The sequence below is a fragment of the Cladophialophora yegresii genome, assembly GCF_000585515.1.
Source record: "Cladophialophora yegresii CBS 114405 chromosome Unknown aczIN-supercont1.1, whole genome shotgun sequence".
Taxonomy (NCBI): Eukaryota; Fungi; Ascomycota; class Eurotiomycetes; order Chaetothyriales; family Herpotrichiellaceae; genus Cladophialophora; species Cladophialophora yegresii.
This window is the reverse complement of record NW_006913045.1, coordinates 135486-162204: the sequence shown is the minus strand read 5'-3', so window position 1 is coordinate 162204 and position 26719 is coordinate 135486. Positions and strand designations below refer to the sequence as shown.

The following is a 26719-nucleotide window of genomic DNA, read 5'->3' as shown; positions in this document are numbered from 1 at the left end:
GCCTCTCTCTCAACGCCTCTCTCTCAACGCCTCTCTCTCAACGCCTCTCTCTCAACGCCTCTCTCTCAACGCCTCTCTCTCAACGCCTCTCCCTTCGTACACCGTCTAGATGCTAGCTGTACCTATGCACCATAGGCAGGAGCCCCACAGTCCATAGACCGCCCAGGGCATCACCATCATTTCTTGGCCCCGGCCTCCCCTTGCCGCGCCGCCGCATCTGTGGTGTCTGTCCCACCATAAAACTGCTGTCTATCCATCTGCATCTCGTCGTCCGCGACGCCGATCGTGGCGAAATACTACGGGCCCCCACCGTTAGCTTGTGTGTGCGTGTGCGCGTGCGTGTTTCACGGAAGAACATGAGGCCAACATCATAGGGAAGAACGCAGGAAGCATGGATGCAGGAAGAACCGCAGCACAACACGCAACACGCAACACGCAACACACAACACACACCACACACCACACACCACGCAACACCTGTAATCACTCACCGCCATAGCCCTCCTATTCGCCTCGGGGTTCATGGGCTTCCCCTCCTCGCTCATCTTGCCCAGCATGCGGAAGTAGTTGATATAAAACGCCGGAGTGTACGTGTTGAAGAATTTCGCCTCGGCGTCGTAGGGATTACTGAACGTGTGCGGTGCCCGGGGCGGGACGGTCACGTAGTCGCCTTGGTGGGCGTCGACGGTCGTGCCGTTCAGGGCGTGGAAGCGGAGGGTGCCTTGGGTTACTAGGAACGTTTCGTCGTGCTATGGTTGTCATTCGTGGGCTCTTAGCATAGCGAGGGAGTGGTGATGTCGATGCGGACTGTTATAAGGGGAGGGAGTGGGTGTGGTGGAATTCGGGGCTGCGGTGGTATATGGTACAGTATGTCCCGCATATTGTACAGTGTGGATAGGGTAAGGGGGCAGGTGGTTGCGGGTGACTTACCATCTCGTGCCAATGGGGCGGGGGTCTTGAGTAGGCAAGCGGTTGTTAGTCTCCATGTCCGTTCGCATCTCGGGCTCGGCTGCGTCCTGTCTTGAGGAGGTGGAAACATGTATGTAGATATGTGCGGTCCTCTACTGCCTCAGGCTAGGCAGGTAGAGAGGTAGGTAGGTAGGTATGGGGTATGTACGTAGATATGTCCTTGGGTATATAGATGGCCTTACCCTGAAGTATGAGGCGGGACGGTGAACTCGGCACTGTACAACGAGGCGCGGGCTATGTAAGTATATGTCCATGATCGATCCCCCATGGACACCGACTCCCTCACACAGGGAAGACGAATGCTCTCAACAGCGGGGAGCTGAGCGTGAGAGCTGGGAACTCAGATTCGACTCTCTCGCCCCCCTTTGAGCCTCCTCGGTCTGGAGACTTACCTCCCTATGCGGTCTTCAGAACAGAACAGTTAGCATGAGACGGTATGACACGATGTGGCCCTCTGATATGGTATATTGTCGAGGGCTCTTCACAGGCGTCTTGCAGCGTCATGCGCAAAACAAGCAAGTGGTCGACTTACTGTCTGATTCCTGTCAGCGTCAGCGTGCTGCTTCCCACGCACAATCCTGTACAAAAGGCCCTACGCACCTGTCCTTGACCCGTCCTCCATGATCCGGATGGTGATGGTGCCCAGCTTGAACGTCTCGCCCGACTTCGCGGGGACAAAGTTGATCGGCACGGTTGGGGTTTCCATGCTGGATGACAGGGCACTGCACTGGGCGCGGGCTGTGATACACACTTCTGGCTGTTGTCACTCGGGGACGTAGGGAATAGTGATCATGGGGGAGCGCTCTCTATCAAGGCAGCGGGACGTGGGAATGGGTTTCGAGGACGTGGCATGACTGTGTGTGGCATAGCGTAAGTTATGTACCGGGACCCCCAAGGCCTCGAACACCAATGAAGGCCGAGGCCGAGGCCAGCTACAGTACCTGGATGGAATGCTGGCCTGGGAAAACGATACGAATATGGAACAGGCACTCGAGTCGACGGCGATACGGCTTCTACTGCGATGCCGTCTAGGTACTTTCATTCAGTCACGGCCGTCATGTTCGTATTCATATCCAATGCTATGGTGCTATCCAAACAACCCGTCGAACCTCGTACTCCAAGGACTCCATCGCCGCCTACGACTATGCCTTGTTGACTTCAGCACGGCCGTTCACCTCAACACGGCCATTCGCCTGAACATGTCCATTCACTCAGCATGGCCATTGACCTCGGGCTGCCCGTTCAGCTTCTCGAGCTTGCCGATATACTGGTCAAAGATCTTCTTCATCTCTACGGCGCTCTTCTTCGGGTATCTCTTCTGGTCGTTGTTGTAGTCGACATATGTAACGCCGAACCGGGTCTCGTAGCCCTCGGCCCATTCGAAGTTACTGTGTGGCACAAACCGTCAGCACGACTGCACGCACGCCACTGGGTGCATATCACTTACTCCATCAGACTCCAAGCCATGTACCCACGGCAGTCGCATCCATCCTCGGCCACGGCCTCGGCCATGCTCGTGATGTAGCTGCGGAAGTACTCGCATCGGAAGTCGTCTTCGAGGATATCCTCCATGGACAAGTCATTCTCACCCTTGAGACTGGTGCCGTTCTCCGTGACGTAGATCTTGGGCCGGCCGTACCGGTCGCTCAGCCACTTCATCAGCTTGCGGAACCCCGGCGCGTGCGGGCGCAGCCAGGGCGACTGGGTCTCGGGCCCGATGCTGTTGCCGTACTTGTCTTCCATCAGCACGTCCAGGTTGCCGGCCGTGTCGTTCGGGTCGGCAGGCCCGTCCTTGTGGCGGATGTAGTTGGCACAGTAGTGGTTCATGCCGTAGAAGTCGTTCGAGCCCTTGACCAACTCGCTCTCGTCGGCGGTGAATCGGGGCAGCCGGTCGCCCAGTTGCTTGACCATCGATTCCGGGTAGTGGCCAAAGTAGACCGGGTCGGCGAACCAGCTGATGGCGAACTCGATCTTGCGATCGCAGGCTATCCGGTCCTGTTCGTCTTCGGGATCCCACGGCTCGGTCCAGTCTCCTGCACTTGGCGTTAGTCTTGTCGACTTTACGAAGGAAAGGGGGGAATACCGTTCAACGTGATGCCAATCTCGCCGTGGTCTCGAGGCTTGAACTCGTCGCGGTAGATTTGGACTGCGTGCGCGTGTGCTATCAGGATAGAGTGGCCGACAATCCACGGCTCCGTGGAACTGTCGCCAGCCGGGCTTCTCTTGCGGTCACTGGAACGACCTGGGGCAAAGACACCGACGTTGTAGCCGAGCACGGCACTGCAGAACGGTTCGTTGAAGGTGATCCAGTGCTTGACTTTGGGCAGGGCCTCGAACATGACGCGCGCGTAGTTGGCATAGTCGGCGACAAACTCCTCCTTGTTCAGAAACCCGCCGTACCGCTTGTCGAGCTCGTCAGGGAGATCCCAGTGGAACAGAGTCACGAAAGGCACGATGCCGGCATCAACAAGGTCGTCGACGAATTTGACATAGTAGTCGAGCCCGGCCTGGTTGATGGGATCATTGCGCCCGCCTTTGGGGATGACCCGGGACCACGAGATGGAGAATCGATATGCCTTGGCGCCGGTCTGCTTCAGGAGGGCGATGTCCTGAGCCGTGCGGTGATATGAATCGCAAGCCACGTCACCGGAGCTACCGTCGGCGATCTTGCCGGGCGTCTTGCAGAAGGTATCCCATATCGAAGGTCCCCGGCCGTCTGCTGTGGCTCCACCCTCGATCTGATAGCTGAAAACTCCGCGTCAGTAGGCATTCGTATATGTGGGAGGCGATGTACACACGCTGCTGTCGCGAAGCCCCAGAGAAAGTCCGCCGGCAGGGCCGCCTTGGGTGCCAGGTCTTTGACCATGTTGGTAGTGAACCTTGCTGCGAGCAGACGACTCTGCTTGTTTGAGATATACGCAGAGAGGTGTAAGCGGCGAGACGTTGCACAGGACTAATGTGTTGGCGCCCGTGCTGAGGTTGGACGAGTACAGAGAGAAGACAGCCTCCTTGCCAGGCCGAGCAGGCCGTGTATTTGTACCATTTCGATTCTGTAACTGCCACGATTTATCCAGGTGGGATTTGCGCCCTGGACAGTTCGATGATCGGTGGAGGCCACATTCTACCGGATTGGTTGCGGACTGACGCTGGCCGGGCGATATGCTGCCTATCCTGCCCATCCCTCCCCCGTGCCGTGACCTTCGCCCGCTTGGACGCCGACGTTTAGCCTAACAGCCTGTAGCCAGCCGATTCCAGATGCCCAGCCAGACTCATCCACACGGTTGCTCTTCGGTTCCTCCAGGTTGTCGAGCTTGTCGTGTCTTGCCACCCATGGGCTATGGGCTGCATGTCGAACTCAACCACACTTGGCTCTCAGCACGTCGGGCTGACTGGAGGTTACGGGGAGGGACATGCTCGGGACGGGTACTGTCTTTGCGTGAGCCGGTCCCGCCTTGTGCTCCTGCTGATTTCGGGCAGCATACCACGTTCTGCTGGACGTGTGGTCAGTAAGCGACAGTATCTTGATGGCTTGAATGTTGGGTCCGGTCCGTGTCTGCACATTACCATTGCCCCGCTTGGAGATCTCAACAGGTATATCATCTCAGCAAGCACGTTCACATGTCGAGGCCAGCAACTTCATGCCGACAGCGTCTTGTCCGACATGGGCCGCAGACACGTCTTGATGGTCCTGACACCGCACCGGCCTCGTCTGCTATGATGGCGTCTGCCTCTGGAATCAAAAGGGCATGGACAGCAGAATCCTGCGCATGACCGAGACTGCATCTGCTCGATGGGTCGATGGAGCCATGCTTCAGGATGCCGAGCAGCTAAAACATTGTCACATGAAGCCTTGCATGGGACGGCAGAACAGGAGGCTGCAAGAGGGCAAGAGTACGCTATCTAATGAAATCATTGCGCCGAAGCATTTCCTTGCAAAAGTCCTGATGCATTGTACTTTTCCTTGCCTTTCCTCAAGTCCACGCCGTCGGTCACAAAATGTGCTGTGCAGAGTCGTTATGCCGTGCTCATTCTTCCCGGTACTCCGCCATATTCCCAAGCGTGATGCTAAATCCCATGCTGATCTTCGATCTGCCACATGATTTCCCTGCTCCATAGAACAGATATTGATTGGTCCGGCTCCTCGTAGACGGCGTATACTCCATACGGTAGCAACAAGGTGCACCTCAGCAGCGACATCATGGGGATATGACCTCGTCCTCGGTCTCGTCGCCGGGCTCCTTCATCCGCGAAGTTATGAAAACCGCCACCAACACGGCAAGGCCGCCAACGCGCAGGGTCCACCCTACACTAGTATCACCAGGCTCATTCCGCGGTTTCTGGAGTAGCTTGAAGATAACACTGCTCATCAACGTCGCTAGCACTTGAGGCGCGCTGAGTGCAACATTGTGGAGACCCAGGATGATCCCGGCTTGATCTTCTTCATCCTTTTCCTTGTCGTCGGCCTCGTCCGCATCTTGTCCATTGGCAATTCTCGCCCGTCGCTTCTTTCGCCGTCGCTCCTCACGCTTCGCAATTTCCCCGGATATCAACGCGAATGGTGCCCACAGCGACAACGACCAAGAAATCCCCACCAGGGCAACCATGACTGACCCTCCCAGAGGGGTAGATATGAACAGCGTACTCCACATACACCCAGCGAAGAGAAGTTGCGCAAGGAGCCACGCTCGGCGTAGTGTCAGCCCCGGGATCTGGACCATAGTCAACCACTTGGATGCGGTTTCTGACCTTTCACTCCGGTTCAGCCGGGCCAAGCCCGGAGTGGTGTGCAACCGCGTCAGGCCTGGGGTATTGAGGGGTCTGTTGATTGACAGACTGGTCTGAGACCGGCTGAGATTCCGCGGGCGATGGCCCGGCTTCCACTGGCTGGTTCCAGACCGACTCATTGGAGGTCGGTCGCCCCACGGTGTTGCGGGGGTCCTCGCACCGACTGGAGTGACTGGCGTGATTGGCGTCATCGGTGGCGGCGGTAAACTATCTGTGTCCGAATCCGAGTCTTGCGCCTTGTAGCTTGGCACTACCAAGAACGGCAGGATAATGTTGGCCATGAAAGACACAACTGCATAGACGAGAAGTGCCAGTGTCCCAATGCGGGTTGCTTCCCCCCAAAGGCGTTCGACTTCTGTATCAGACATACCAGGCTTCAGATGAGGGTTGACGTATAGCTGACCAATCCAAGTTGTAATGTAGAAGAGGAAGGGAAACCAGCCAATCCAGTGAAAGAACTGTATCTCGCAGACCTTGCGGATCTGAGGCGGCAGTCGGCGCATAGAACTGAAGACCTGTCTGAAGAATGCAAGTATTCCCCCTTCTTCGGTGTCTCTCGATGGGGGATCAAGCTGTGGGTTCCGCTCTTTGATGGAAAGAATGCTGATTAAGACAGTCGAGCTCAATGCAATCGATGCGAGCACAACCAGGACCTTGAATTGCGTGTTTCCGAAAAAGTGGAAATATCGAGGCAGGTTCAGGTAGCCAAAGAGGTAGCCTAGAACGTTGCCGAGACCATTCATTCGGGATGCCCATGCATTGGCTGATTCTTGTTGATGGGACGGAGCATTATCCACGATAAATGCACGTATTGCTGCTTGTACTGCGAATGGTCAGTCCACATTCTGGTCGCAAGGATGGCGGACTAACCTGTATTGATCGAGAAATCCAAACACCACATCATAACTGTAGCAAGTATGATGGTCCCGACCTTGTAACCGCCCACATATGGCGCGTCCGTGTCAAATCGTCCAACGACTCTGACGATGTCTTTTGCGTATGCGAGAATCATAGAAGCCCCAATAGTGCCCAGCGTACCAGCAAGCATGAAAGGCTTTCTCTTGCCCCACGAGATTCTGCAGCGGTCACTCTTGATGCCGACGTACGGCTGTACGAGCACCCCCGTCAATGGACCAGCCAGCCACACGAATGCGAGCAGAGCCTTGCTCATGCCCAGGGAGAGCAGGTATGGGGACCCATTGGAAAGCTCAACGGACCAGACGATCTGCAGACCACCAATGCATACTGTGAGGAGGATGAGGTACAGAGAACTTTTACTCTCGACACTTTCTGAATCTTCGAGGTCGATGGCATCCGAGGATGTGTGGCCGAAATAATCGTCTTCCGGTTGATATGGTTCCCCGGCATTCTGCCCTTTGCCTCTCATAGCCCGTTCACCAATGTCGTCATTTTTGTGGGCGCGGCGTATAAGCGGAGAGCGCTCATCTCTGCCGCCATGCTGATCGCTGCGACTCATGAAGAGCCGTACTGGGAGACCTCTAGGGCCCTGTGTCTATGTTCCGTTGAAACTCCAAGGAGAGCTTAGGTGAGAACAGTAATGATCGAATAGGGGCAGCTGGTCGGGGCGGAAAGCAGCTCTCACAATTGTCGCAGCGGAGGCATCGAACAAGCAGTTTCAAGGAGGGTATGAACAGACGGTGTAGAAAGCGGGAATTAATGGAGGTCGTAAGTCAAGGTGACGGTTAAATAAAATGAAACTGAGGTCAGATGCCAACGTCATGTGCAGTGGTGCCACGAAGAACCACCCAAGGTTGAAAGCGGACGAGTTGGGCAGCGCGTTGGCAGGCGGTGGCAGGGCCCTGAAGCGGCAGACCTCGTGGCCAGAACGAGTTCGGTCCGACAGCCTGAATAATGCAGTGTGGGCTTACACCTCACCGTAGCCACAAGATGTAATGTCCCCCGTTCGAGCACAATGCAGCGAGATCATCCAAAGCGACCTAGATAGATTCCCACGACAGCTTCCTCACTTGGTCTGATACGCTGTCGGAATCAAAATCATGTACGGAGTACTGCTGGTGGCGTTGCTTGGTCTACCTCGTAAGATACTTCACGTGTACGGTGGAGCGAAGCCGCACTGCTGGATTGCCTCCGTTGACAGACTTTGCCTATTCCCCAACGGAAGAGCTGCAATTCTCAGTGGTCATCTGCAACGAGTCTTCATGCACGTCAAACTCTCATAGTGGGGATGATGTCTGTCTAGGTGATCAACGGTCTAATCAAGGCTCGATTCCCTGTCACATCCACGATCCTGACCAGAGATATCTTGTCCACATCGTCCTTTGCCCGAGCTAAGGGACATTAAGTTGCCGCGTTCCGAGGAAGCACTGTCCACCATCGAACAAGTACGGTTGGCGTCCGCACGCTCCAAATATTGGGGGACAACGTTTGGCCGAGGCAGGTAGACCTCAAAAGCTCCTCGAGAGAACACGCACAAAGTCACGTACAAGGGGAGAGATCAAGACACAGCACAGCGGGTGCCCGCGGCGAACCTCGTCAAGATGAAGCCCGTCGTATCCGCCTTCAACGCATGGAGCTGGTGAGTTTCACCCCTTCAAGATTGGCATGGCCTCGCTAACACTTTGATAGCACGGTGCTGTCAGTCTTCGCCATTGTCATCCTCTCCATCATCGGGAGCCTGTTCGCGGTACGAGACCTGTCCTATACATGGCTAGGACTACGAGGTGGACCTGAAGCTGACATGAAATGCACAGAGGAACCACCACCAAATGATGGGAATGGAAGAGGATCCGGAAGATAACGCAGCAGTCGCAGCCTCAGTATTCATAGCTGTTGCGGTCTACGCGGTGAGTCGATTCGCCTATCCGGGCTCATCTTCGTCCTAATCAAGCGCAGGCTTTTCTTGCTTTTTGCGGTTTCCAAGCTTGGTTGCACGTCCGGGCGAGTCGACGGGGCGCTATCTCGCTGTAGCCACGACGAACTGCTTAGAACGGGGAATAAATCAGCAGGAAACAGGCGTGTCAATGGTTATAACAATCGAGTGATCAAAAAGATCGCTCCAGAGAGACAGACAACGATGCACAGAATTGTAATGCCAATGTTTATATCAGAAGCTCAGGCGTGTAGAATGTTGTCACATACATCATTCGAGGTATCAGGAATACAATCAACTGTCGCTCGTGCGGAACTTGACCTGCACCGCCTAAGAACTGATGCCGCCCCGCCCTGCCTCACAGGAGGTCTCGGCTCACAAACTGTGCATGCAACGACTTGCCCAACATCGCTGGACTCCGTTCCACGACCACACCAGCGGACTCCAATGCAGAAATCTTGGACTCTGCACCGCCCTTGCCGCCGCTTACAATGGCACCAGCATGGCCCATACGTCTTCCGGGGGGAGCACTGATGCCAGCAATAAAGCTGACTGCGGGTTTGTTCTTCTTGTTCTCGCTCTTCAAGAATTCTGCAGCGTCCTCTTCGGCGCTGCCTCCGATTTCGCCAATCATGATGATTCCTTCCGTTTCGTCGTCCTCCATGAACACATTCAAGCAGTCAATGAAGTTAGTGCCGCTGAAGGGGTCACCGCCGATACCCACGACCAAAGACTGGCCAAGACCTGCTTGTGTTGTTTGGTTGACAGCTTCGTATGTCAAGGTGCCTGATCTCGAAACAATGCCGACTCGTCCTCGCTTGTGAATGAATCCAGGCATGATGCCGATCTTGCATTGTCCGGGGGCGATGATACCCTGTTATGTCACGAGCAGAGCCGGTCAGTAAGCTGCGCCATTCAACCAGACGAGAAGTCCTCGGTATAGGATTGGGCGCTTACAGGACAGTTGGGGCCCACAAGACGTGTCTTGCTTTGTGTCTTCAGTGCATCGGTGACTCTGAGCATGTCGTGTTGGGGAATGCCTTCAGTAATGCAGACCACAAGAGGTATCTCGGCTTCCATAGCTTCCATGATTCCGGCTGCGGCTAACGGAGGGGGGACGAAGATCACACTGGCTGTGGCGCCAGTTTCCTTCACGCCGTCTGAAACATTCTTGAAGACGGGAAGGTTGAGGTGCTGAGAGCCAGCCTCTGTTCGCAATCAGTATCCCAGCTCAACCTCGTCAGGCATGTGATAGAACTCGCTCTTGGGATTTGTTCCTCCCACGACTTTGGTGCCATACTCAATCGCCTGCTGAGCATGGAATGTGCCCTGCTTGCCCGTAAAGCCCTGGAAGAGTAGTTTCGTGTCCGCATTGATTCTCAGGTTGTTCCGAGTCTGGGCGTAGGGCGAGGCCGACGACACTGTAGCATAGCTCCGCGAGGAGGCAGATCGCAGCGCCCGGGGAGCGCAGGTCTTGAGAGCTTGCATCTCAGCAAGACCATTCACGAAGACAAACTCAAATCAAGGGAGAGCTACTGAATGCTCGTAAAGTCAGGCCGGCGTGGAAGTTGTCAATTGAGCTGCTCTCCCGATTCAGCTTCGGGCTGCGCCATCGCACCTGAAGCTCGGCAGGAGTTAGCGAGCTCCGGTCGGGCATAGACGCCGGTACGCGCAGTTCGAATATTGACGCGAAATTTATGCTGCTGGGTACCCTTATGTCCTCCTAGACATAATCTCTCGCGGCTCCCTTACCGGTGTTTTGCATTTATCACCATCTCGGACTGTGGCTCTGAAGATACAGCTTGACAGCTTCGCCTAACGATGGCGACCGAAACAATAATCCGTACCAAAGTCAAGCTGGGCAAGAATGAAAAACTCGCCCCAGAAAATGTTCGCTTCATGCAAGCCTGTAATGACATTGCACGTGTCCTCGTGCAAGAGTACGAGGCAAGCCTTGATGAAGCGAAACCAAAGAAAGATGTCAACCTCAATCGACTGCGAGGTGATGTTGCGAAGAAGCATAGGTTGAGCACTCAACCACCTCTGACAGCTATTCTTGCTGCAGTGCCGCCAGAGTACAAGAAGCACCTTATGCCGAAACTTATCGCGAAACCGGTAAGAACAGCCTCAGGGATTGCGGTGGTTGCTGTCATGTCGAAGCCTCACAGATGCCCCCACATCGCTTGGACGGGCCATGCTTGTGTCTACTGTCCCGGCGGTCCAGACTCCGACTTCGAGTATTCGACGCAGTCTTACACAGGATATGAACCAACCTCGATGCGGGCCATTCGCGCTCGTTATGATCCCTTCGAACAGGCCCGTGGAAGAGTTGACCAAATTAAGTCGCTTGGCCACAGCGTCGACAAAGTCGAGTTCATCATTATGGGAGGTACTTTCATGTCGCTGCCCAAGGACTACCGTGACAATTTCGTTGCTCAGTTGCACAATGCGCTCTCAGGGTATCAAACCGAGAACGTGGACGAAGCGGTCATGGCCGGCGAGATGTCGAGCATCAAGTGTGTTGGCATCACGATCGAGACGAGGCCGGATTTTGGACAAATTGACCACCTTTCGGACATGCTAAGATACGGCTGCACTCGCCTTGAGCTCGGCGTACAGTCACTGTATGAGGATGTTGCTCGGGATACCAACAGAGGCCACACGGTAGCAGCAGTCGTCGAAGCCTTCAAGTTCTGCAAAGACGCTGGCTTCAAGGTTGTCTCGCACATGATGCCTGATTTGCCCAACGTAGGTATGGAGCGAGATGTTTTTCAATTTCAGGAATATTTCGAGAACCCAGATTTCCGAACAGATGGGCTGAAGATATATCCCACCCTCGTCATTCGAGGTACTGGTCTCTATGAACTATGGCGCACTGGACGATTCAAGAACTATACACCCAACGCCCTTGTAGATCTGGTGGCGAGGATATTAGCCCTGGTACCGCCTTGGACGAGGATATACCGTGTTCAACGCGATATACCAATGCCGTTGGTGACATCTGGTGTCGAGAACGGCAACCTCCGAGAACTGGCCTTGTCGCGAATGAAAGACTTTGGTACGACTTGTCGTGATGTGCGAACCCGAGAGGTTGGCATCAACGAGGTCAAAAACAAGATTCGACCGTCTCAGGTTGAGCTTGTCAGACGGGATTACATGGCCAACGGTGGCTGGGAGACATTCCTTGCTTATGAGGATCCCAAGCAAGATATTCTCATTGGCTTGCTTCGGCTGCGAAAGTGTTCGGAGACACATACCTTCCGACCAGAACTTACAAGTCAGCCAACAAGCATCGTTCGGGAGCTTCATGTATATGGCCTGGCTGTGCCCATCCACGGTCGGGAAAAGAGCAAATTCCAGCATCAAGGATACGGCACTCTCTTGATGAAGGAAGCCGAGAAAATCGCTCGGGATGAGCATGGAAGTGAGAAGCTGAGTGTCATCAGCGGAGTCGGGGTGAGAAGCTACTACGAGCGTCTTGGCTATACCCTCGATGGCCCGTACATGAGCAAGATGCTCGACCTTGATGACGATGACGTGGAAGATTGACCGTCGCGGAGCAAGATATCGACGCTCTGTACCTGATGAAGATGCTGGGCGCCGCAACCCACCTTTCGAAACTCCAGGCCGACTGCGAGTACATGCCACACGAACGCTAGCAGTTCCCTCACCTGAACATCGCGGCGGTATCTCCGCAAGTATTTCACCGCCTCCCACCACAGTCCTGTCGCTAGCCTTGCGGAGGTGGACATCACAGCTCGGAGTCCTCAGCTAGACAGAACATGGATAAGGGGCGAGTTCGCGCGGTGTTTTCAAGGAGAAAAAGTACAGAGTCCCTGTGGAGTCCCGAACAGGAGGATAGCACTGATAGCAAGGCTGGGCGTCCATCGAGCGCGACCGTGGCCGTGAGTCTCACAGACGCTGGAGGGTCTTCGTGGCCTTTCCTGACTGGGGCATCAGTGGCACGCAGGGCGAGGCTCCGCGGCCCCACAGACACCGAAATCAGCAACGCTGGGTGGCGGGCGATAACGATAAGCTTGGCGCGAGTCGCCTCCAACAAATCACGTCATTGCAGTTTTTTCTCGGTTTCCCTCGCGCGCAGTGAGAATTGATTGTTGATCTTTCTCCGAGCACAAGCTGCTCGCTGTCCACCATGTGATGTGACGTTCCTCAGGAATAAGTTATCTTTGTTTCCTTCGTATCTCTTGTCTTTGCATTACTATGGCGTAGGGCGTCCTTTCCTACTGTCTCGGGCACAAAAGCGATTCTCCTCCGCAACCGTCCCGTCAACACGGCCGGTGGCAATGGTTGCTCCTGCTTTACTGACCGCGCAGAACTGCGTTGACCAGATACATCTCGTTCTTGGTTCAGGACCCCTAGCGGCATCGCGTTGCGCCAAGTCACTCGAGGTTGGCGCTCGGCCAGTCGTCGTGTTTCCCGAGTCCGAAGACGTTCATTTCACTCTCGCCGCCGCAATTGAACAGGGTCGAGTGCGGTGGCTACAGAGGGAGTTTCAAGAGGCAGATCTCAAGAAATTAGGCAGAGAAGAAGTAGATGGATATGTTGATGCTGTGTTTGTCACTCTGCCGGCAAGAGACCCTCGAACGGGGGAAATATCCAGTCTCTGCAAACGGCTGAGAATACCTGTCAACGTGGTAGACGCTCCGCACCTATGCACGTTCACACTCCTGTCAACGTACTCCGATGGTCCACTTCAGATTGGGATTACTACGTCAGGCAATGGCTGCAAGTTGTCATCCCGCATCCGGCGTGAGATTGCAGCGGCTTTGCCGCCGAAATTTGGTGCTGCTGTGGAAAGGCTGGGTACTGTGCGGAGACAGATATGGCACGAGGATTATAAGTCTCAGGTGGCTTTCAATGGAAATACTCCGGATGGAGAAGCAGAAGACGAAGAGGCTGCCGCTCAAAAGCATACCTTTAACTCACTGGTGAAGGAGGATGACCGCGATCCGGCTGTTTTGCGGACCCGCCGCATGCGGTGGCTCTCACAGATATGCGAGTACTGGCCCCTCGGTCGGCTTGCAGCAATTACGGACGCCGATGTAGCGGCAATATTGCAAGCGTACCGAACCACAGCTCAAACGCCTGCTCCTGGCTCCGATACGACATCAGCAGTGCTTCCCCCACCACCTCCTCGTAGAGGCACGATAACTCTGGCTGGGTCTGGGCCAGGTCATCCATTTCTCCTCACGATCGCGACCAAAACAGCTATAGAAACCGCCCATTTCATCTTAGCTGACAAGCTTGTCCCCGCCGAGGTTTTGGAGCTCATTCCGCGGCGGACTCCTGTTCACATCGCTCGCAAGTTCCCTGGAAACGCAGACGCCGCACAGGACGAGATGCATGAATTGGCCTTGGAGGCAATGCAACAAGGCAAAAATGTTCTACGCCTGAAGCAGGGTGATCCATACCTTTACGGCCGAGGCGCCGAAGAAGTGACTTTCTTCCGAGAGCGAGGGTACGATGTCAGGGTAATACCTGGCATTACAAGTGCTCTCTCAGCCGCGACATTTGCTGACATTCCAGTTACCCATCGAGCTGTCGCTGATCAGGTCGTTATTTGTACTGGAACTGGACGGAAAGGAGCTGCGCCTGAGCCGCCGTCTTATCGAAAGAGCAAGACGGTTGTGTTTCTCATGGCGCTACATAGGCTGGACAGTCTAGTCAAGAGTCTGACCGAAGAGCAAGATCACGAGGGTCCGGGACGTGCTTTGTGGCCGTCCAGCACATCCTGCGCGGTCATCGAGAGAGCCAGTTGTCCAGACCAAAGAGTGATTCGGTCTACCCTGGAACATGTCTGTCAAGCGGTGGAAGCGGAAGGCTCAAGGCCACCAGGCCTCCTGGTTGTCGGCCATTCCTGCGAAGTACTGCACAAACCTAGCGACGGGAAGAGCTGGTCGGTGGAAGAAGGGTTCAGAGGGTTGGATGCTGTCGGATCAACTCCATCGGAGTTCGATGTCCTGAAAGAATTGGAAGCATCGCCCACGAAAGACGTCAACGGGCAGCCTGAGGTGACAGGGGGTTCGCACCCTCCCTTGTTGCATCCTGTGATAGCACATCCTGGTATAACAGCTTAATAGAAGTCCTTTGGATCTCTACCATGACTAAGTTCCAGACTGGCATGCATGTTCACTCCCAGAGCGTCCGGGCAATGTCTTGAGCATGGCGCCTGCCTGCTGCTATACTTTTGAACCCTTAGCTGTGCGGCTCTTGAAGAACTTCAATGTCGATCACGACATCCAACAACTCTTGGGTTGTACATCCACTTGCTTTCACACATCGTGTCACCAGACGTCGTGGTTCTGCCTGTCTGCTGTTGCCTCTTAGATCCGCTGAGCACGTCACTTGTACATAAGTGCGATGTCCCATCTCAGATCCGCTGGCTGCACGTCTCCAGACTCCAGAGTAGCTACTCGCTAGTTTCTAGCTTCTAGAAAACATGGCCAGCATATGAAAAGCGAAACATGGATGGCGCCCGCGTTGCAAGCGAGAAGACATCAGAGGGGAAACTTCGGCCGGTCTGATGTTTTCCCACTTCCATCTCGACCGCTGTTTGTCTTTCACAGGAGAAATCGTGACTACCGAGTCTGTCTAACTATCAGCATGATATAGCCTTTGAGATTGCCTCTCTAAGCTGATCGCCCGTTCTGCAGTATTGCCCGGCTGACAACCCCATCAGCTCCAGCGAGAGACTCCCTACACCAAACGTTGTCCCAGCTCGACTCGAAGATGCAGCCACCTCGATGAGTCGGCCGCGGGTCCTCGTACACATCCATTGCCAGCGCCCGTTATAGTCCTTAACCACCTCGGTGTGGAGCAAGGGTCTCCAACGGACCAGTCCAGAAGCTGTACGATCGTCCACGCTACAAAACATGCCAGCAACCTCTATGTCTAGGGAGCGAGGCTTCACCCCCTATAGCTCGGATGTAGTCCACTCTGGACCCGTGGACGTGGGACAGGCCATCAACCTCGCCAACATCCGGGGCAAGACGATTGTTATTGTGAGTTTCTGAGCACCCCTGAACCCCCACTCCCTCCGCCTCTCCTGGGCGAACTCCCTCAGTGCCGGAGCCCAGTCTCAGTCTCACTCTACAGGAAAGCATATGATATGACAGCATCTTCATGCTCCTCCGCCGTAATTCGCGCTCGAACCAGAATCCCATACTGTACTGACCACGCGTCCCCTCCCCTCTAGACCGGCGGCGCGTCCGGGTTCGGCGCAGCATGTTCGCGGCACTGGGCCGCGCACGGCGCCAACATCATCCTGGGGGACCTCAACCACGAGCGAGGCACGGACCTGATCGCCGAGTTGAGAGGATCGACCGGTAGCCAAAACCACCAGTTCATCCCCCTCGACGTGACCTCGTGGTCCTCGCAGGCCCACTTCTTCCGCGAGGCGGCACGCCTTTCGCCCCACGGTGGCATCGACACGGTCATGGCCAACGCGGGCATCGCCGACGCCGACGAACAAAGGCTTTTCGAGCAACCGCCGGACTACTACTCACATCAGCTTGACGGGCCCGCCGCGCCACCGCCGCCGAATCTGCGAACCTATGAGACGAATCTCACGGGTGTGCTGTACACCGCGCACCTAGGTCTGTCGTATCTGTCGCGCAATCCAGGGAGTCAGAAGTGCACGCCGGGCGAGCACGCAGGACCGAGGGATAGGCATTTACTGCTCGTGGCCAGCATCGCGGGTCTGGCGGGTCTGCCGGGCCAGCCGCTGTACACGGCCGCGAAGCACGGCGTTGTCGGCCTGTTCCGGAGCCTGAGGATCACCAGCCCCCTCACGGTGGGGGTCCGCGTGAATATGATCAATCCATGTACGTGTCACACCTATCCCATCGCTGGTCGACACGAAAGAGAGAGAGAGAGATACGGAGGCTGGGTGATAGGAAGAGAGAGTGTGGAAGAGCCACTTGAACGCGGGAAAAGAGACAGAGCGAGGCAAAGGAGGTACAGAGTAATGTGGTACGCGATGCTAACTTCTGGGCGTTCCCAGATTTCGTCGACACCCCCATCCTCGGTCCGCTGGGCGCGCTCGTCCTCGCCGGCGGCGCGATGGCGCGTCTCGAGGCCGTCGTGGAGGCGAGCACGCGCCTCGTCGCGGACCAACGCATCATCGGCAGAGCGCTAATCATCGCGAGCAAGACGTCCAAGGACCATGCCGAGGCCGTGGGTCTGCCGGAACTACAGACCGATGACCAGGAGATCTGGGACTGCTATGCCGACGACTTTGAGCAGAGCGATCTGTTCACGAGGCGTATCATCGCCGTCACGAACCTGGTCACCAGCGCGAGGGGCTGGGTTGGCGTGTTGGTTGATGTTGGGTCTAATTTGCGGAGGAGGTTCTGGAGGGCGTTGGGGTATTAGAGTATTGATCCGGGTCGTTCGATATTCGGGTTCTGTATATCTAATGCTGAGGGCGTGGCATCCGAGGAATGCGTGCCCTCGAACCGAGAACGTGTCCATGGACGACATAGAAGTCAGATATATAGAAATCAGGGACATCAAAGTCAGGGACTAGACGAACGATGGCGCAGCGCACATTCAACTTGAATGTACGTATATGAGAGACGCCACCGGTCCGGTTGCTACCCGCCTGATAGAGGTAGCTCATGCCACTCCCGGTTCCGGGGAGTATGCATACATATACCAATGTACACCGATCAGAGCTGTGTGTGCTAATACATACATTACGGACGCTGCCTTCCGCCGGCGAATCACACATTCAGTCATCTGCACTGCCTTGTGAAATTTGCTCTTGGTGCGCAAACCAAGCGACGTCTTTATCTTTCCCCGTGGGTATTGGACAACAGACCTTCGTAGATCTGGACCGTCCCGTTTTCTCATGCTTCGCCTAATATACCCAGATAGTGGTGGCCAAGATATATGTACAGATATATGTACGGGAGCCGGGTCTCGCGGCTGGTTCCAACGGTCCTCTGTTTCCACCGCCCCCTGCCATACCCGAACCCGCACCAAGCGGGGATGGCGATGAGCGACCTGCAAAGCGGTATACGAAGTGGTTCCCGACAGGCAGCGTCGAAGCATATGTGGAAGTCCTTTGTACAGATGCCGCAAGAAAGATGCTAAGGATCCAAGGTCTTCACAATTCGAAGCCAATATTGTACCGATTATCGTCGATGAGACGGCCATACCTGCGGTTCGATCAGTCAGCACAAAACAGACACACAGTAGCAGGGGAACGAGGTGACTCACTCTAGCAACAACCTGAAATACCACACCTCGAGATCGTCGTTCCGGAGAACCTTCTGCGCCCACTCCCTGCCTTGGTTGGCAATCCTCTTCCCCTCCATCTTGCCACTCTCCTCTTGGTCAAAGTACCTGACTGACTCGGCGTACTCGTCACCGACAAGACCAAGCGGGACATAATGAACCCACGCTCTAAGCCATTCATCATGCCACTCGCGGAACAGGGCCAATTTGTACACGAGACTCTTGCTCAAAAGCCATGCGTAGTACCTTCCTGAGAAGGCATTGCCGTCAATGTCCAACAGATACCGCGATGCGAGTGCATCGAACATGTTGACCGGCTCCACCGTGCCAAAGTATTCGCGCTGAGCATCGCAGTCCCCCGGGTCACACTGCCCAATGTAGGTGAACTTGACGTCAAAATACTTGGCCATATCCGCCATCGAGACTGTCTTCTCGCGCCAAAGACTCTCCTCTGCCGTGGAATTGTTATCCAACTCGAGAATCTGGGCCGTTTTGAGGGGTTGGATCTGGGTCAGAAAGCGCTGCCGGTGTTGCCTCCTCCATCCGCCATCCCGAGAGAAGCCGCCAGTTGTGCTGCCTCGCCAGTACATCGTCGGGTTCTTCTCTTCCCAGGGCATGTCTCGGTCGGGCTCATATTTCACTCTCCCCATGAAATACCAAGGACTCGGGTACAGTATATCCTGGAACGAGGAGATCTTGCTCTGCGAGAAGATGGGGAACAAGTCGTGTGTGACATCAAACGCGTTGGGCCGATCGAAGAATCCAAAGCTCTTCTCCAGGCTAGGGGAATTGCAGATGTCGCTGAAGGCGGTTGCGTTGCGGACGAACCCGAGCGGCAAGCCGCTGTAGGCGGTGGTGTTATCCGTGCATTCATCATTGAGACAGCTCCGCGCCGCGCTGTCTGGAGGGCACGATATCCGCGAATTGGACCAGGTCGGTTGATGGGCGAAGCGGTTGAAGCGCGTGGTTTTGTATTCTCTAATGCGAATACCTTCACCTAAATCGTCGGCGCGTGGGGACCAGCCGTTCGTCAGGGATGGCGCGTTGTACGCCTTGGGCATATTTGTGCTCTGAGCCACCTCGACGTGGTGCTGGAGATCGTCGTGTTGCATGACAACGCGAGGTTCGTCGTGGATGTTAAATGCCAAATCCATGTCGGGCAGGTATTTGATGAAGTCTCCCAGCATGATGGGTGTGGCTTCTCGATGCCAGGCATACATATCGCCTCCTCCTTCAATCTTGGTCACTTTCCCATTGCGAATCATGACCGCGATCAAGGCATTGTCAAATCCGACGGCCTCTCTTGTCCTCTCCCGGATCACTTTCGGCTCCAGTGCCCAAAAGGGCAGTAACTGATGGTATATCGTGTCATATTCGTCGATGAGTTCGACACCTCGTTTCTTTGCGAAATTATACCATTTGTCAAAATGAGGCGGTGGGGGTAATTTATACCGCCTGCGATACTCGGCAACCGCATCATTGAGAGACCGCGACTGTCGCACACGGAGCGTCTGGAAGTCGCTCTCGGCTTGCGACACTAGCTGGTGGATGGGATGAAGCAGGGAGCTTGCTGGGAGGACCGGCGCATTCTCCTCATGAGCATGGTGGTCCTGTAGTAATGACGAGGCAGACTCCTCGAGAGTCTGGATCTGCTCGGGACTTCGCAGGAGGAAGAGGGTGCACACGGCTGTGGACAGCAGGACGATGAGCGCTAGAAATTTGCGCGACTTTAGCATGCCTCCTCGGACATGGCTCGACTGCCAATGCGGACTTGCTTTCTGATTCATGCACAGCCCTCGAAGATCGTTGGTGTCTCGCGTGCTCGCCCACCTGGTCAACTCGAAATAACCAACTGACAATTGTTGGAGGCGTCGAAAGGCAGCCGAAAGGAGAAATTACCCCGGCTTACATAATGTACGGTGAAACAGGCGTGCCAGACCCACCAAATTGTCCACGGCGACGCAGATGCAACGTTGGCGGACAAGTCTTCCTAGTCCCACCAGGCCACGACCAGCCCACCCACTCCCAAAACCATGACCAGAGTGAATGTCACGACAGGAAGCGCACTAGGCATCGAGAACTTCGAGCAGACGCCCTATCTATGGTTCGGTTTCTTCAGTGCTCTTTTCTTCCATCTATCTTACGCAGTTGCTTCGCAAGTCCAAGAATGATGAGGCGCAACTTCTCTCATCCATCGGGGCGCTTCATTTGGTGCCATCTACCGGTTCTTCTTACAATGCCATTGCATCCACTGGTATCCCATACGCACTCCTGCGCTGCGGAGCGCGAGTGCTAATGAGTATCACTCCCCCCCCTTGTCCTGCCGAAGATTGGGAACACCCATAGAGAGCTCTTTCTCTCCAGCTCCTGCCCTGCGCCGCTACGACCCGGCTGCGCAAGGTGCTGCCTAGGACCGACGAGCGCTGATGAAGCATCCTCCCTGTTCTTATCAACGTTCTCGTCAACCAATTGGAATTCACTCTCGGGCGACAGCTCCCTCTCGGTCACGTCAACCGCTTTTGCCTCCTGACGGACGCACTACTGTCCGGTATCCATCCTCTCGCCTTGCTGTTGAGCATACACATTCGTCGTGCCGCCAGCAGCAATAGTTGCAAAATACCGAACATCAACATCTTCGTCATGCTGCAGTTTCTCGAGATTCGTCATGATTTGGCCATCAACCAATTCCTGTCCTTTGGGGCTGGGTTGTGCTGCGGAGCTGGGATTTTGTTCGAGTTGCTGCAAGGTACCTTCGGCTGGCAAGCGGCGGAGCGTGTTGATGAGGACGGCGTACGATTTGGCCACGTTGAAACGAATATTCGGGATCGGATCAGAGACGAGGCGGTCCATCATCGGGAGAACGCTGTCAGCGATGATGTCGAGAGTAATGACAGGCGCGAGAATCTAGGTGGACATCGTTAGCGTCCTATGTGCAAGCTGGATTCGCTCTCTGGCTTACCGTTATGGCAAAACAAGTCGTCATGCGGTACAAATAATTCTGCTGCTGACTCATTGCGGTGACCTTGGGAATGATGGAACGGTTTGCCCATTCCACGCCGAACACTTCGGTGAGCTTCTTCAAGTTCTGGGTCGCCGCATCTCTAATTGAGAAGACTGTATCGCCCAGCCAGCCCATGCACAATGAACTTAGCTGTTCGTCAAAGAATTTCATGCCGAGCTGTTTGGCCAGGAGGGGTATGTATTCGATAATTGCCAGGCGAACGCGCCATTGCTTGTCCTCTGCCAACTGGACGATGGCTGGGAGGAGCGACTGGGACAGGAGGTCAATACCAATAACATTGTTGACTAGTTCCAGTTTGGAGATGATGTGTAGTCTGACATCGGGGAACTCATCCTTGAGCATCTGCAGGAACATTGGAAGTAGATGTGAGATGGTTTCTTCCTTGCCAAGAATCGGAGCCAGTCCGCTGAGTTGCGTTCCTAGAGCAGCGCGGACGTGCTGGTTCGGGTCGGAGACAAGATCTTCGATGCTGGTCATGATCTCATTAAGAAGGGTTTCGCGGTCAAGCAGGCCGCAGAAGCCGGGGATCTGGCTAGCGATTGCTGTTCTGACTTCTGCTTCGCTGTCCTTGAGCAACTTGACGAAGGCTGGAACCAGGTCTCTAGTGACCACCTCCTCGTTCACGGCTTTCGCGATCTTCTCGAATTTCTCTGCGACCATGTAGCGGACTCTCCAGCTCTTATCTTCGAATAGACTTCTTAGCGCAGTCAGTAACACACCATGGCTGGGCTGCTGCTCCTTGGGTATGACTTCGGCGATCGAGATAAGGACTTCGACAGTAAGCAACCGGACACTGTCTTGATCGTCACTGGCCAGATGTTGGAACAGGGGGATCATCTCATCAATGACGGTAGAGACTGGAACCTCCTTGACGAACTTCGCCAGGTTGTTCGCGGCTTGTCGGCGCACCATGGGTGTCTCATCGTGGACGAGATGGCCGAACTGAGTCCGAAGGCCTTGCTGTGATGTTTGGGAGGCTTTTTTGTAAGGCGCAACGTAGAGACCAGTCGCGGATATCTTGGATGTGAACCAGTCGGCTTTCGAGAGGCGGATAGTAAGAGGGATGAAGTACTCTTCCACTTGTCGCTCAGAGAGCTCGGCGCAGATCTTGTTGAGAGATTCGACGGCCTAAACGCGTCAGACTCACCTCACATGCCTTCTGACCGTCTTACATACCTTGTCTCGCACCAAAGGCTCCTCGATGGCAGCCAGGTTCTCCAGCGGCGCAAGGAGCACGTGACCATATTCGGGACCTCCTACGTATTCGATGAAGTTTCCTAGCTCATCTGCCAGTGCTGTGAGGACTTCATCTTCGTCTTCAACCGAGTCTACAGTGGTGCGTCAGTGCTATCCCATTTTTGAGGCGCGGAGCCGCTATACCGTCGAGGAAGGGTATCAGTTCGTCTCTCGTCCGCTCGGGCCCGAGAGCAAGTGCAATCGTAGACAGTCGATGGATCGCATTGAGGCGCAGAAGGACGTCGTCGTGCTGTTTGCATATCAGCCAAAGTCCAAGCAGCTGTCGGCAAATCGCGAGGTCATACCTTCAACTCGTCGATCAGGACGGCGATGGGATAGAGCTCATCGCCATTGCCTTGACCCTCCATTTTGTGTCAAGTTTCCGCAGTCTAGAAGGTCATCCAATCCTCAAGGGTAAACGAAAGTCGGAATTGTTGTTTGGGTAACGGAGTCGCGGCCTGTTCTGTCTTGGACGGAACAGTCCCAGGGATTCGGGTATTCGATGAAAGACTAAGTCAAGGTCCAACTCATATCTGGCTGGAGAAAACGTAAGCTTGAATGCACATGCACATGCTGTAAGGCTGGTGGGTATCAGGCGTTTTTTCGCAGCTAACGACGCTGCGTGGTCTGCGCGGTTGGGTTTTGAGGGCTAAAATGTGTAGCGACAGACTGCGGGACAACAAGAACTCACAACACAGGGATTGTTGGATGCAGCTGAAACGGAAGAGGCAGGATTTGTCGCAACGATATGCTCATCAAACCTAAGGAGTCTAGAGACAGAGACCTCGTAAAGGGGGTACTGGTGCTTCTGTAAGGTGGGATAATCAGGTTCGCAAGCGTGAGCTCCTCCGTCATTCAGCAGACCGTGACTTGTGGCTGAGCTGGAAAGGGCAACTGTGGCACATCACAAAAATCCCATCTCAGTGCACAGTCACAGTGTTCAATCTGCCAAGACATCAAAGGTGACTCTTTCCTCTGCAATTCTTCGATAGTGACTCCGCCCAAGAGAGCAACAGCCACTTCCCACTGTACCAGCCCACTAGGCTATCTCGCACTCTTGCCCTCACGACGATTCACATTTCTCAGGGCCACCACCCGCCATGCCTACCATCACCGTGGACAAGGCTGCCCTCTTCAAGGCCCTGGGAAGAGACTACACCACCGAGGAGTTCGACGAGCTGTGTTTCGACTTCGGCATTGAGCTCGACGAGGACACCTCGCTCACAGAACGACCGGTTGTCAATGGCAAGCAAGAACCTCCGCAATTGAAGATCGAAATCCCCGCCAACCGATATGACATGCTCTGCTTCGAGGGTATACAACTCATGCTCAACATCTTCAATCGCAAGATCACTGCGCCTCAGTATGTGCTGAAGGCACCGCCCAATGGCGAACTGCAGACAATCACAGTGAGCCCAGAATGCGACCGGATACGACCGTATGTCTCGGGGGCCATTCTACGGAATATCAAATTCGACCAGGCGAGGTACGAGTCCTTCATTGACCTACAGGACAAGCTGCACCAAAATCTGGCCCGCCAAAGAACGCTCGTGTCGATTGGAACCCACGATCTCGACTCCATCCAAGGCCCCTTCACCTATGAAGCGCTCCCCCCGAAGGACATCAAATTCGCGCCACTAAACCAAACACAAGAAATGGACGGGGCTCGACTGATGCAATTCTACGAAAAAGACAAGCATCTCGGCCGGTATCTGCACATTATCAGAGACTCGCCAGTCTACCCTGTCATCTACGACTCCAATCGCAATGTTTGCTCTTTGCCACCCATCATCAATGGTGACCTTAGCAAGATCACCCTTGATACCAAGAATGTATTCATGGAAGTCACCGCCACAGATAAGACGAAGCTAGAAATCGTCGTCAACATCATGGTGACCATGTTCTCGCAATATACAGCAGAACAGTTCACCGTCGAACCCATCCAGATCATTTCCGACCATAACGGTCAGTCGAGACAAGTGCCCGACCTCACGCCTCGCTCGACAGTTGCAGAGGTAGATTACATCAATGCTTGCACCGGTGTTGACCTCTCACCTCAGGAAATTTGTACTCTTCTCAACCGCATGTCACATGTTGCCCGACCCTCGAAATCGGACAAGAATCTCCTTGACGTGGACGTTCCAGTCACACGAGCCGATGTTCTTCATCAAGCGGATATCATGGAAGATGTGTGTATTGGCTATGGCTTCAATAAACTCCCTCGTGCATTCCCCAAAGTCGGCGCCACGGTCGCTGCACCTCTGGCAGTGAACAAACTCTCAGACGTTCTCCGCCTCGAAGCCGCCATGGCAGGCTGGGCTGAGGTCTTACCGCTCATCCTCTGCTCTCACGACGAGAATTTCGCGTGGTTAAATCGGAAAGACGACGGTGAAACAGCCATCCGCCTAGCAAACCCAAAGACTGCCGAGTATCAAGTCGTGCGGACCACCTTGCTCCCCGGCCTGCTGAAGACGATCAGGGAGAACAAGCACCACTCCATACCCATCAAGATCTTCGAGGTCAGTGACGTCGCGTTCAAAGAGCCCAGCCTGGAACGCAAAGCACGCAACGAGCGACATTTCGCCGCGGCATGGTACGGCAAGACCTCCGGCTTCGAGGTCGTTCACGGCCTTCTCGACAGGGTAATGACCATGCTGAAAACTGCATTCGTCACGCACGAGGAAGGACTGGAAATGCGCGGCACCGGGAGCAAAATGGAATACTGGATCCAAGAGCTCGATGATGCGACGTATTTCCCAGGTCATGGGGCTAGTATTCATGTTAGGATTGCGGGCAAGGATGTGGTGATTGGGAGTTTCGGCATCTTGCATCCGACCGTGCTGGAGAAGTTCGAGTTAAAGTATCCGGTCAGTACTCTGGAGTTCAATGTTGAGGTTTTCCTGTGAACGACAGGTGTCGTGGTACGGATCGCCCAGAGCAAGACAAGTAGCAAATAGAAACTTGATGCACGATTCATCTTCATTCTTCAATGCTTTTGCAATGCCTACAGTCCAAGGCGCCTGCCCAGGGGCATCATTCTGCATGCGCGCGGTTCATTGGGTGTACACCCGTTTCCCTCAAAACCCATCTGCAGGTTCTTCGCTATGCTGAACCACCAGCTAAAAGCCGCCATCAATCCAATTGTCCGCGCCAGCAGCATCGTAGGTAGGCATAGCGTCCTGAGACTCACGTGCACCATCGAAGCCGCTAGCAGCGAAACCGACCCCGGCCGCAGTTGAAGTAGCACCACCAATGCCGGATTCCTATTCCTGTGCTCCGTTGAACTGATCCTCGCCCGCACCGTCCGTCTGGCCACCAGCCTCTTCCTGCGCCCTCGCGTCCTGAGCAGCCTGCTGGGCAGCCAGAGCCTTGGCACCGTAGTCTTGAGACATGGGTTGCACAACGGGTTGTTCTTCCTTGGGGTCGATGATTGTGACGGAGTCGGGCAGGGATTTCTGGGGGCCGGCTTTGCCTTCGGGATCGGAGCCGCGCATGATCTTGACCTTGATGCCCAGGACACCCTGGCGGAGGAGGACGTGGCGGGTCGCGCTGTCGATGAAGTCGTTGACAGGCTGACCGGAGTGGATCATGAAGCCGTCCTAAGAGCATGGAGTCAGTATGAAATCCTGAAAAAGAAAGTCGTAGACCGCATATTCATACTGTGAACTTCATGCTCTTCGCTCTCGCAGCCCTCAGCTTTCCCGAGACAACGACCTCGCAGCCCTTGGCACCGCTCTCCATAATGAATCTCAACACACCGTAGCACGCACGTCTCACGGCCAATCCATTGAGAAGCTTATATCGGAGGGACTCGCACTGCGCGACGGCTGAGAGACCGCGGTTCTGGACCTTTGCGGCATACAGGGAGACGCTGTTCTCCGGGAACTTGAACCGCTTCTGGATCAGGGATGTGAGTTCGCGGATGCGGCGGCCTTGTTCGCCGAGGACTTCTTGAGTGTGTGTTGCGCGGATGACTGTGACGATCTCGAGTTAGTTTTCCAATCATCCCTGAATTCCTGCGGATAAGCGCTCCCTTGCCAGGTTGACGCTGGGTATGGGGGGACGGGGGGTCGTACTGATATCGGTGACAGTAGGAGTGACTCTGACTTCGACACCGGAGTAGCCCTCCTCAGCGAGTTCGCGCTGGAAGAACTCGTTCAACTCGGCGTAGAAGACACCGTCCGCGACGAACTTGCGACGCTTGCTGATAGCGCCTTGTGTGGTCGTCATTTTGGCGTCGTCGGATGAGTAGGGTGAGGTAGACAGGGGAGACCAGTGTACTCGTAGTTGGTGGTGTCCTCAGGTGGGCTGAAAATGCGCAGGTTCGCACGCCAAGAGATATTTTCGTGCGCGCTAGAGGGCTAAATGTTCCGGCCTAGACTACTACTGCGGAGCACAGTCTTGTACGCCGAAGGGCTAATCATTTCGGTAGGTACGGAGTTTCTGTACCTTAATCTCACACTGTATGGAGTACGTAGTGTCTGTCTACTCGAAGACTGTGCTAGTTGTAACACCAGCCTCTGTCTAGGACATTCAGTACTGGGAGTGGCATGAGCTAGCATGGTCTGGCCAGACGGTGAACTGGCCGTTATATC

General features: G+C 54.9%; 12 protein-coding genes across 12 annotated transcripts; 5 read left to right on the top strand and 7 right to left on the bottom strand.

Moving 5' to 3' along the window:
* Positions 1 to 176: 176 nt before the first annotated feature.
* A1O7_00061 (uncharacterized protein) lies at positions 177 to 1675 on the bottom strand (the record flags this gene model as incomplete). Its single annotated transcript, XM_007754103.1, has 5 exons — positions 177 to 296; positions 492 to 749; positions 1362 to 1374; positions 1502 to 1511; positions 1570 to 1675. 5 exons carry the CDS (start codon positions 1673 to 1675, stop codon positions 177 to 179), a joined length of 507 nt encoding a protein of 168 aa, XP_007752293.1.
* Positions 1676 to 2176: 501 nt separating this feature from the next.
* On the bottom strand, positions 2177 to 3835 carry A1O7_00060 (beta-glucosidase; the record flags this gene model as incomplete). The annotated part of the gene is made up of 4 exons (XM_007754102.1): positions 2177 to 2357; positions 2417 to 3002; positions 3053 to 3714; positions 3768 to 3835. 4 exons carry the CDS (start codon positions 3833 to 3835, stop codon positions 2177 to 2179), a joined length of 1497 nt encoding a protein of 498 aa, XP_007752292.1.
* Positions 3836 to 5165: 1330 nt separating this feature from the next.
* Positions 5166 to 7231, bottom strand: A1O7_00059 (uncharacterized protein; the record flags this gene model as incomplete). The annotated part of the gene is made up of 2 exons (XM_007754101.1): positions 5166 to 6577; positions 6625 to 7231. 2 exons carry the CDS (start codon positions 7229 to 7231, stop codon positions 5166 to 5168), a joined length of 2019 nt encoding a protein of 672 aa, XP_007752291.1.
* A 1042-nt stretch (positions 7232 to 8273) lies between these two features.
* A1O7_00058 (uncharacterized protein) lies at positions 8274 to 8618 on the top strand (the record flags this gene model as incomplete). Its single annotated transcript, XM_007754100.1, has 3 exons — positions 8274 to 8311; positions 8362 to 8419; positions 8487 to 8618. 3 exons carry the CDS (start codon positions 8274 to 8276, stop codon positions 8616 to 8618), a joined length of 228 nt encoding a protein of 75 aa, XP_007752290.1.
* A 345-nt stretch (positions 8619 to 8963) lies between these two features.
* On the bottom strand, positions 8964 to 10093 carry A1O7_00057 (succinyl-CoA ligase [GDP-forming] subunit alpha, mitochondrial; the record flags this gene model as incomplete). Its single annotated transcript, XM_007754099.1, has 3 exons — positions 8964 to 9479; positions 9563 to 9811; positions 9842 to 10093. 3 exons carry the CDS (start codon positions 10091 to 10093, stop codon positions 8964 to 8966), a joined length of 1017 nt encoding a protein of 338 aa, XP_007752289.1.
* A 333-nt stretch (positions 10094 to 10426) lies between these two features.
* A1O7_00056 (elongator complex protein 3) lies at positions 10427 to 12154 on the top strand (the record flags this gene model as incomplete). Its single annotated transcript, XM_007754098.1, has 1 exon — positions 10427 to 12154. One exon carries the CDS (start codon positions 10427 to 10429, stop codon positions 12152 to 12154), a length of 1728 nt encoding a protein of 575 aa, XP_007752288.1.
* Positions 12155 to 12909: 755 nt separating this feature from the next.
* Positions 12910 to 14703, top strand: A1O7_00055 (uroporphyrin-III C-methyltransferase/precorrin-2 dehydrogenase/sirohydrochlorin ferrochelatase; the record flags this gene model as incomplete). Its single annotated transcript, XM_007754097.1, has 1 exon — positions 12910 to 14703. The coding sequence occupies one exon, from the start codon at positions 12910 to 12912 to the stop codon at positions 14701 to 14703; it is 1794 nt and encodes a 597-aa protein (XP_007752287.1).
* A 795-nt stretch (positions 14704 to 15498) lies between these two features.
* A1O7_00054 (uncharacterized protein) lies at positions 15499 to 16999 on the top strand (the record flags this gene model as incomplete). The annotated part of the gene is made up of 3 exons (XM_007754096.1): positions 15499 to 15627; positions 15822 to 16449; positions 16629 to 16999. The coding sequence occupies 3 exons, from the start codon at positions 15499 to 15501 to the stop codon at positions 16997 to 16999; spliced, it is 1128 nt and encodes a 375-aa protein (XP_007752286.1).
* Positions 17000 to 17844: 845 nt separating this feature from the next.
* A1O7_00053 (uncharacterized protein) lies at positions 17845 to 19602 on the bottom strand (the record flags this gene model as incomplete). The annotated part of the gene is made up of 1 exon (XM_007754095.1): positions 17845 to 19602. The coding sequence occupies one exon, from the start codon at positions 19600 to 19602 to the stop codon at positions 17845 to 17847; it is 1758 nt and encodes a 585-aa protein (XP_007752285.1).
* An 802-nt stretch (positions 19603 to 20404) lies between these two features.
* Positions 20405 to 22492, bottom strand: A1O7_00052 (protein phosphatase 2 (formerly 2A), regulatory subunit A; the record flags this gene model as incomplete). Its single annotated transcript, XM_007754094.1, has 5 exons — positions 20405 to 20770; positions 20826 to 22016; positions 22065 to 22216; positions 22269 to 22374; positions 22430 to 22492. 5 exons carry the CDS (start codon positions 22490 to 22492, stop codon positions 20405 to 20407), a joined length of 1878 nt encoding a protein of 625 aa, XP_007752284.1.
* A 732-nt stretch (positions 22493 to 23224) lies between these two features.
* Positions 23225 to 25030, top strand: A1O7_00051 (phenylalanyl-tRNA synthetase, beta subunit; the record flags this gene model as incomplete). Its single annotated transcript, XM_007754093.1, has 1 exon — positions 23225 to 25030. The coding sequence occupies one exon, from the start codon at positions 23225 to 23227 to the stop codon at positions 25028 to 25030; it is 1806 nt and encodes a 601-aa protein (XP_007752283.1).
* A 357-nt stretch (positions 25031 to 25387) lies between these two features.
* On the bottom strand, positions 25388 to 26354 carry A1O7_00050 (40S ribosomal protein S3; the record flags this gene model as incomplete). The annotated part of the gene is made up of 3 exons (XM_007754092.1): positions 25388 to 25723; positions 25785 to 26098; positions 26201 to 26354. The coding sequence occupies 3 exons, from the start codon at positions 26352 to 26354 to the stop codon at positions 25388 to 25390; spliced, it is 804 nt and encodes a 267-aa protein (XP_007752282.1).
* Positions 26355 to 26719: the final 365 nt, after the last annotated feature.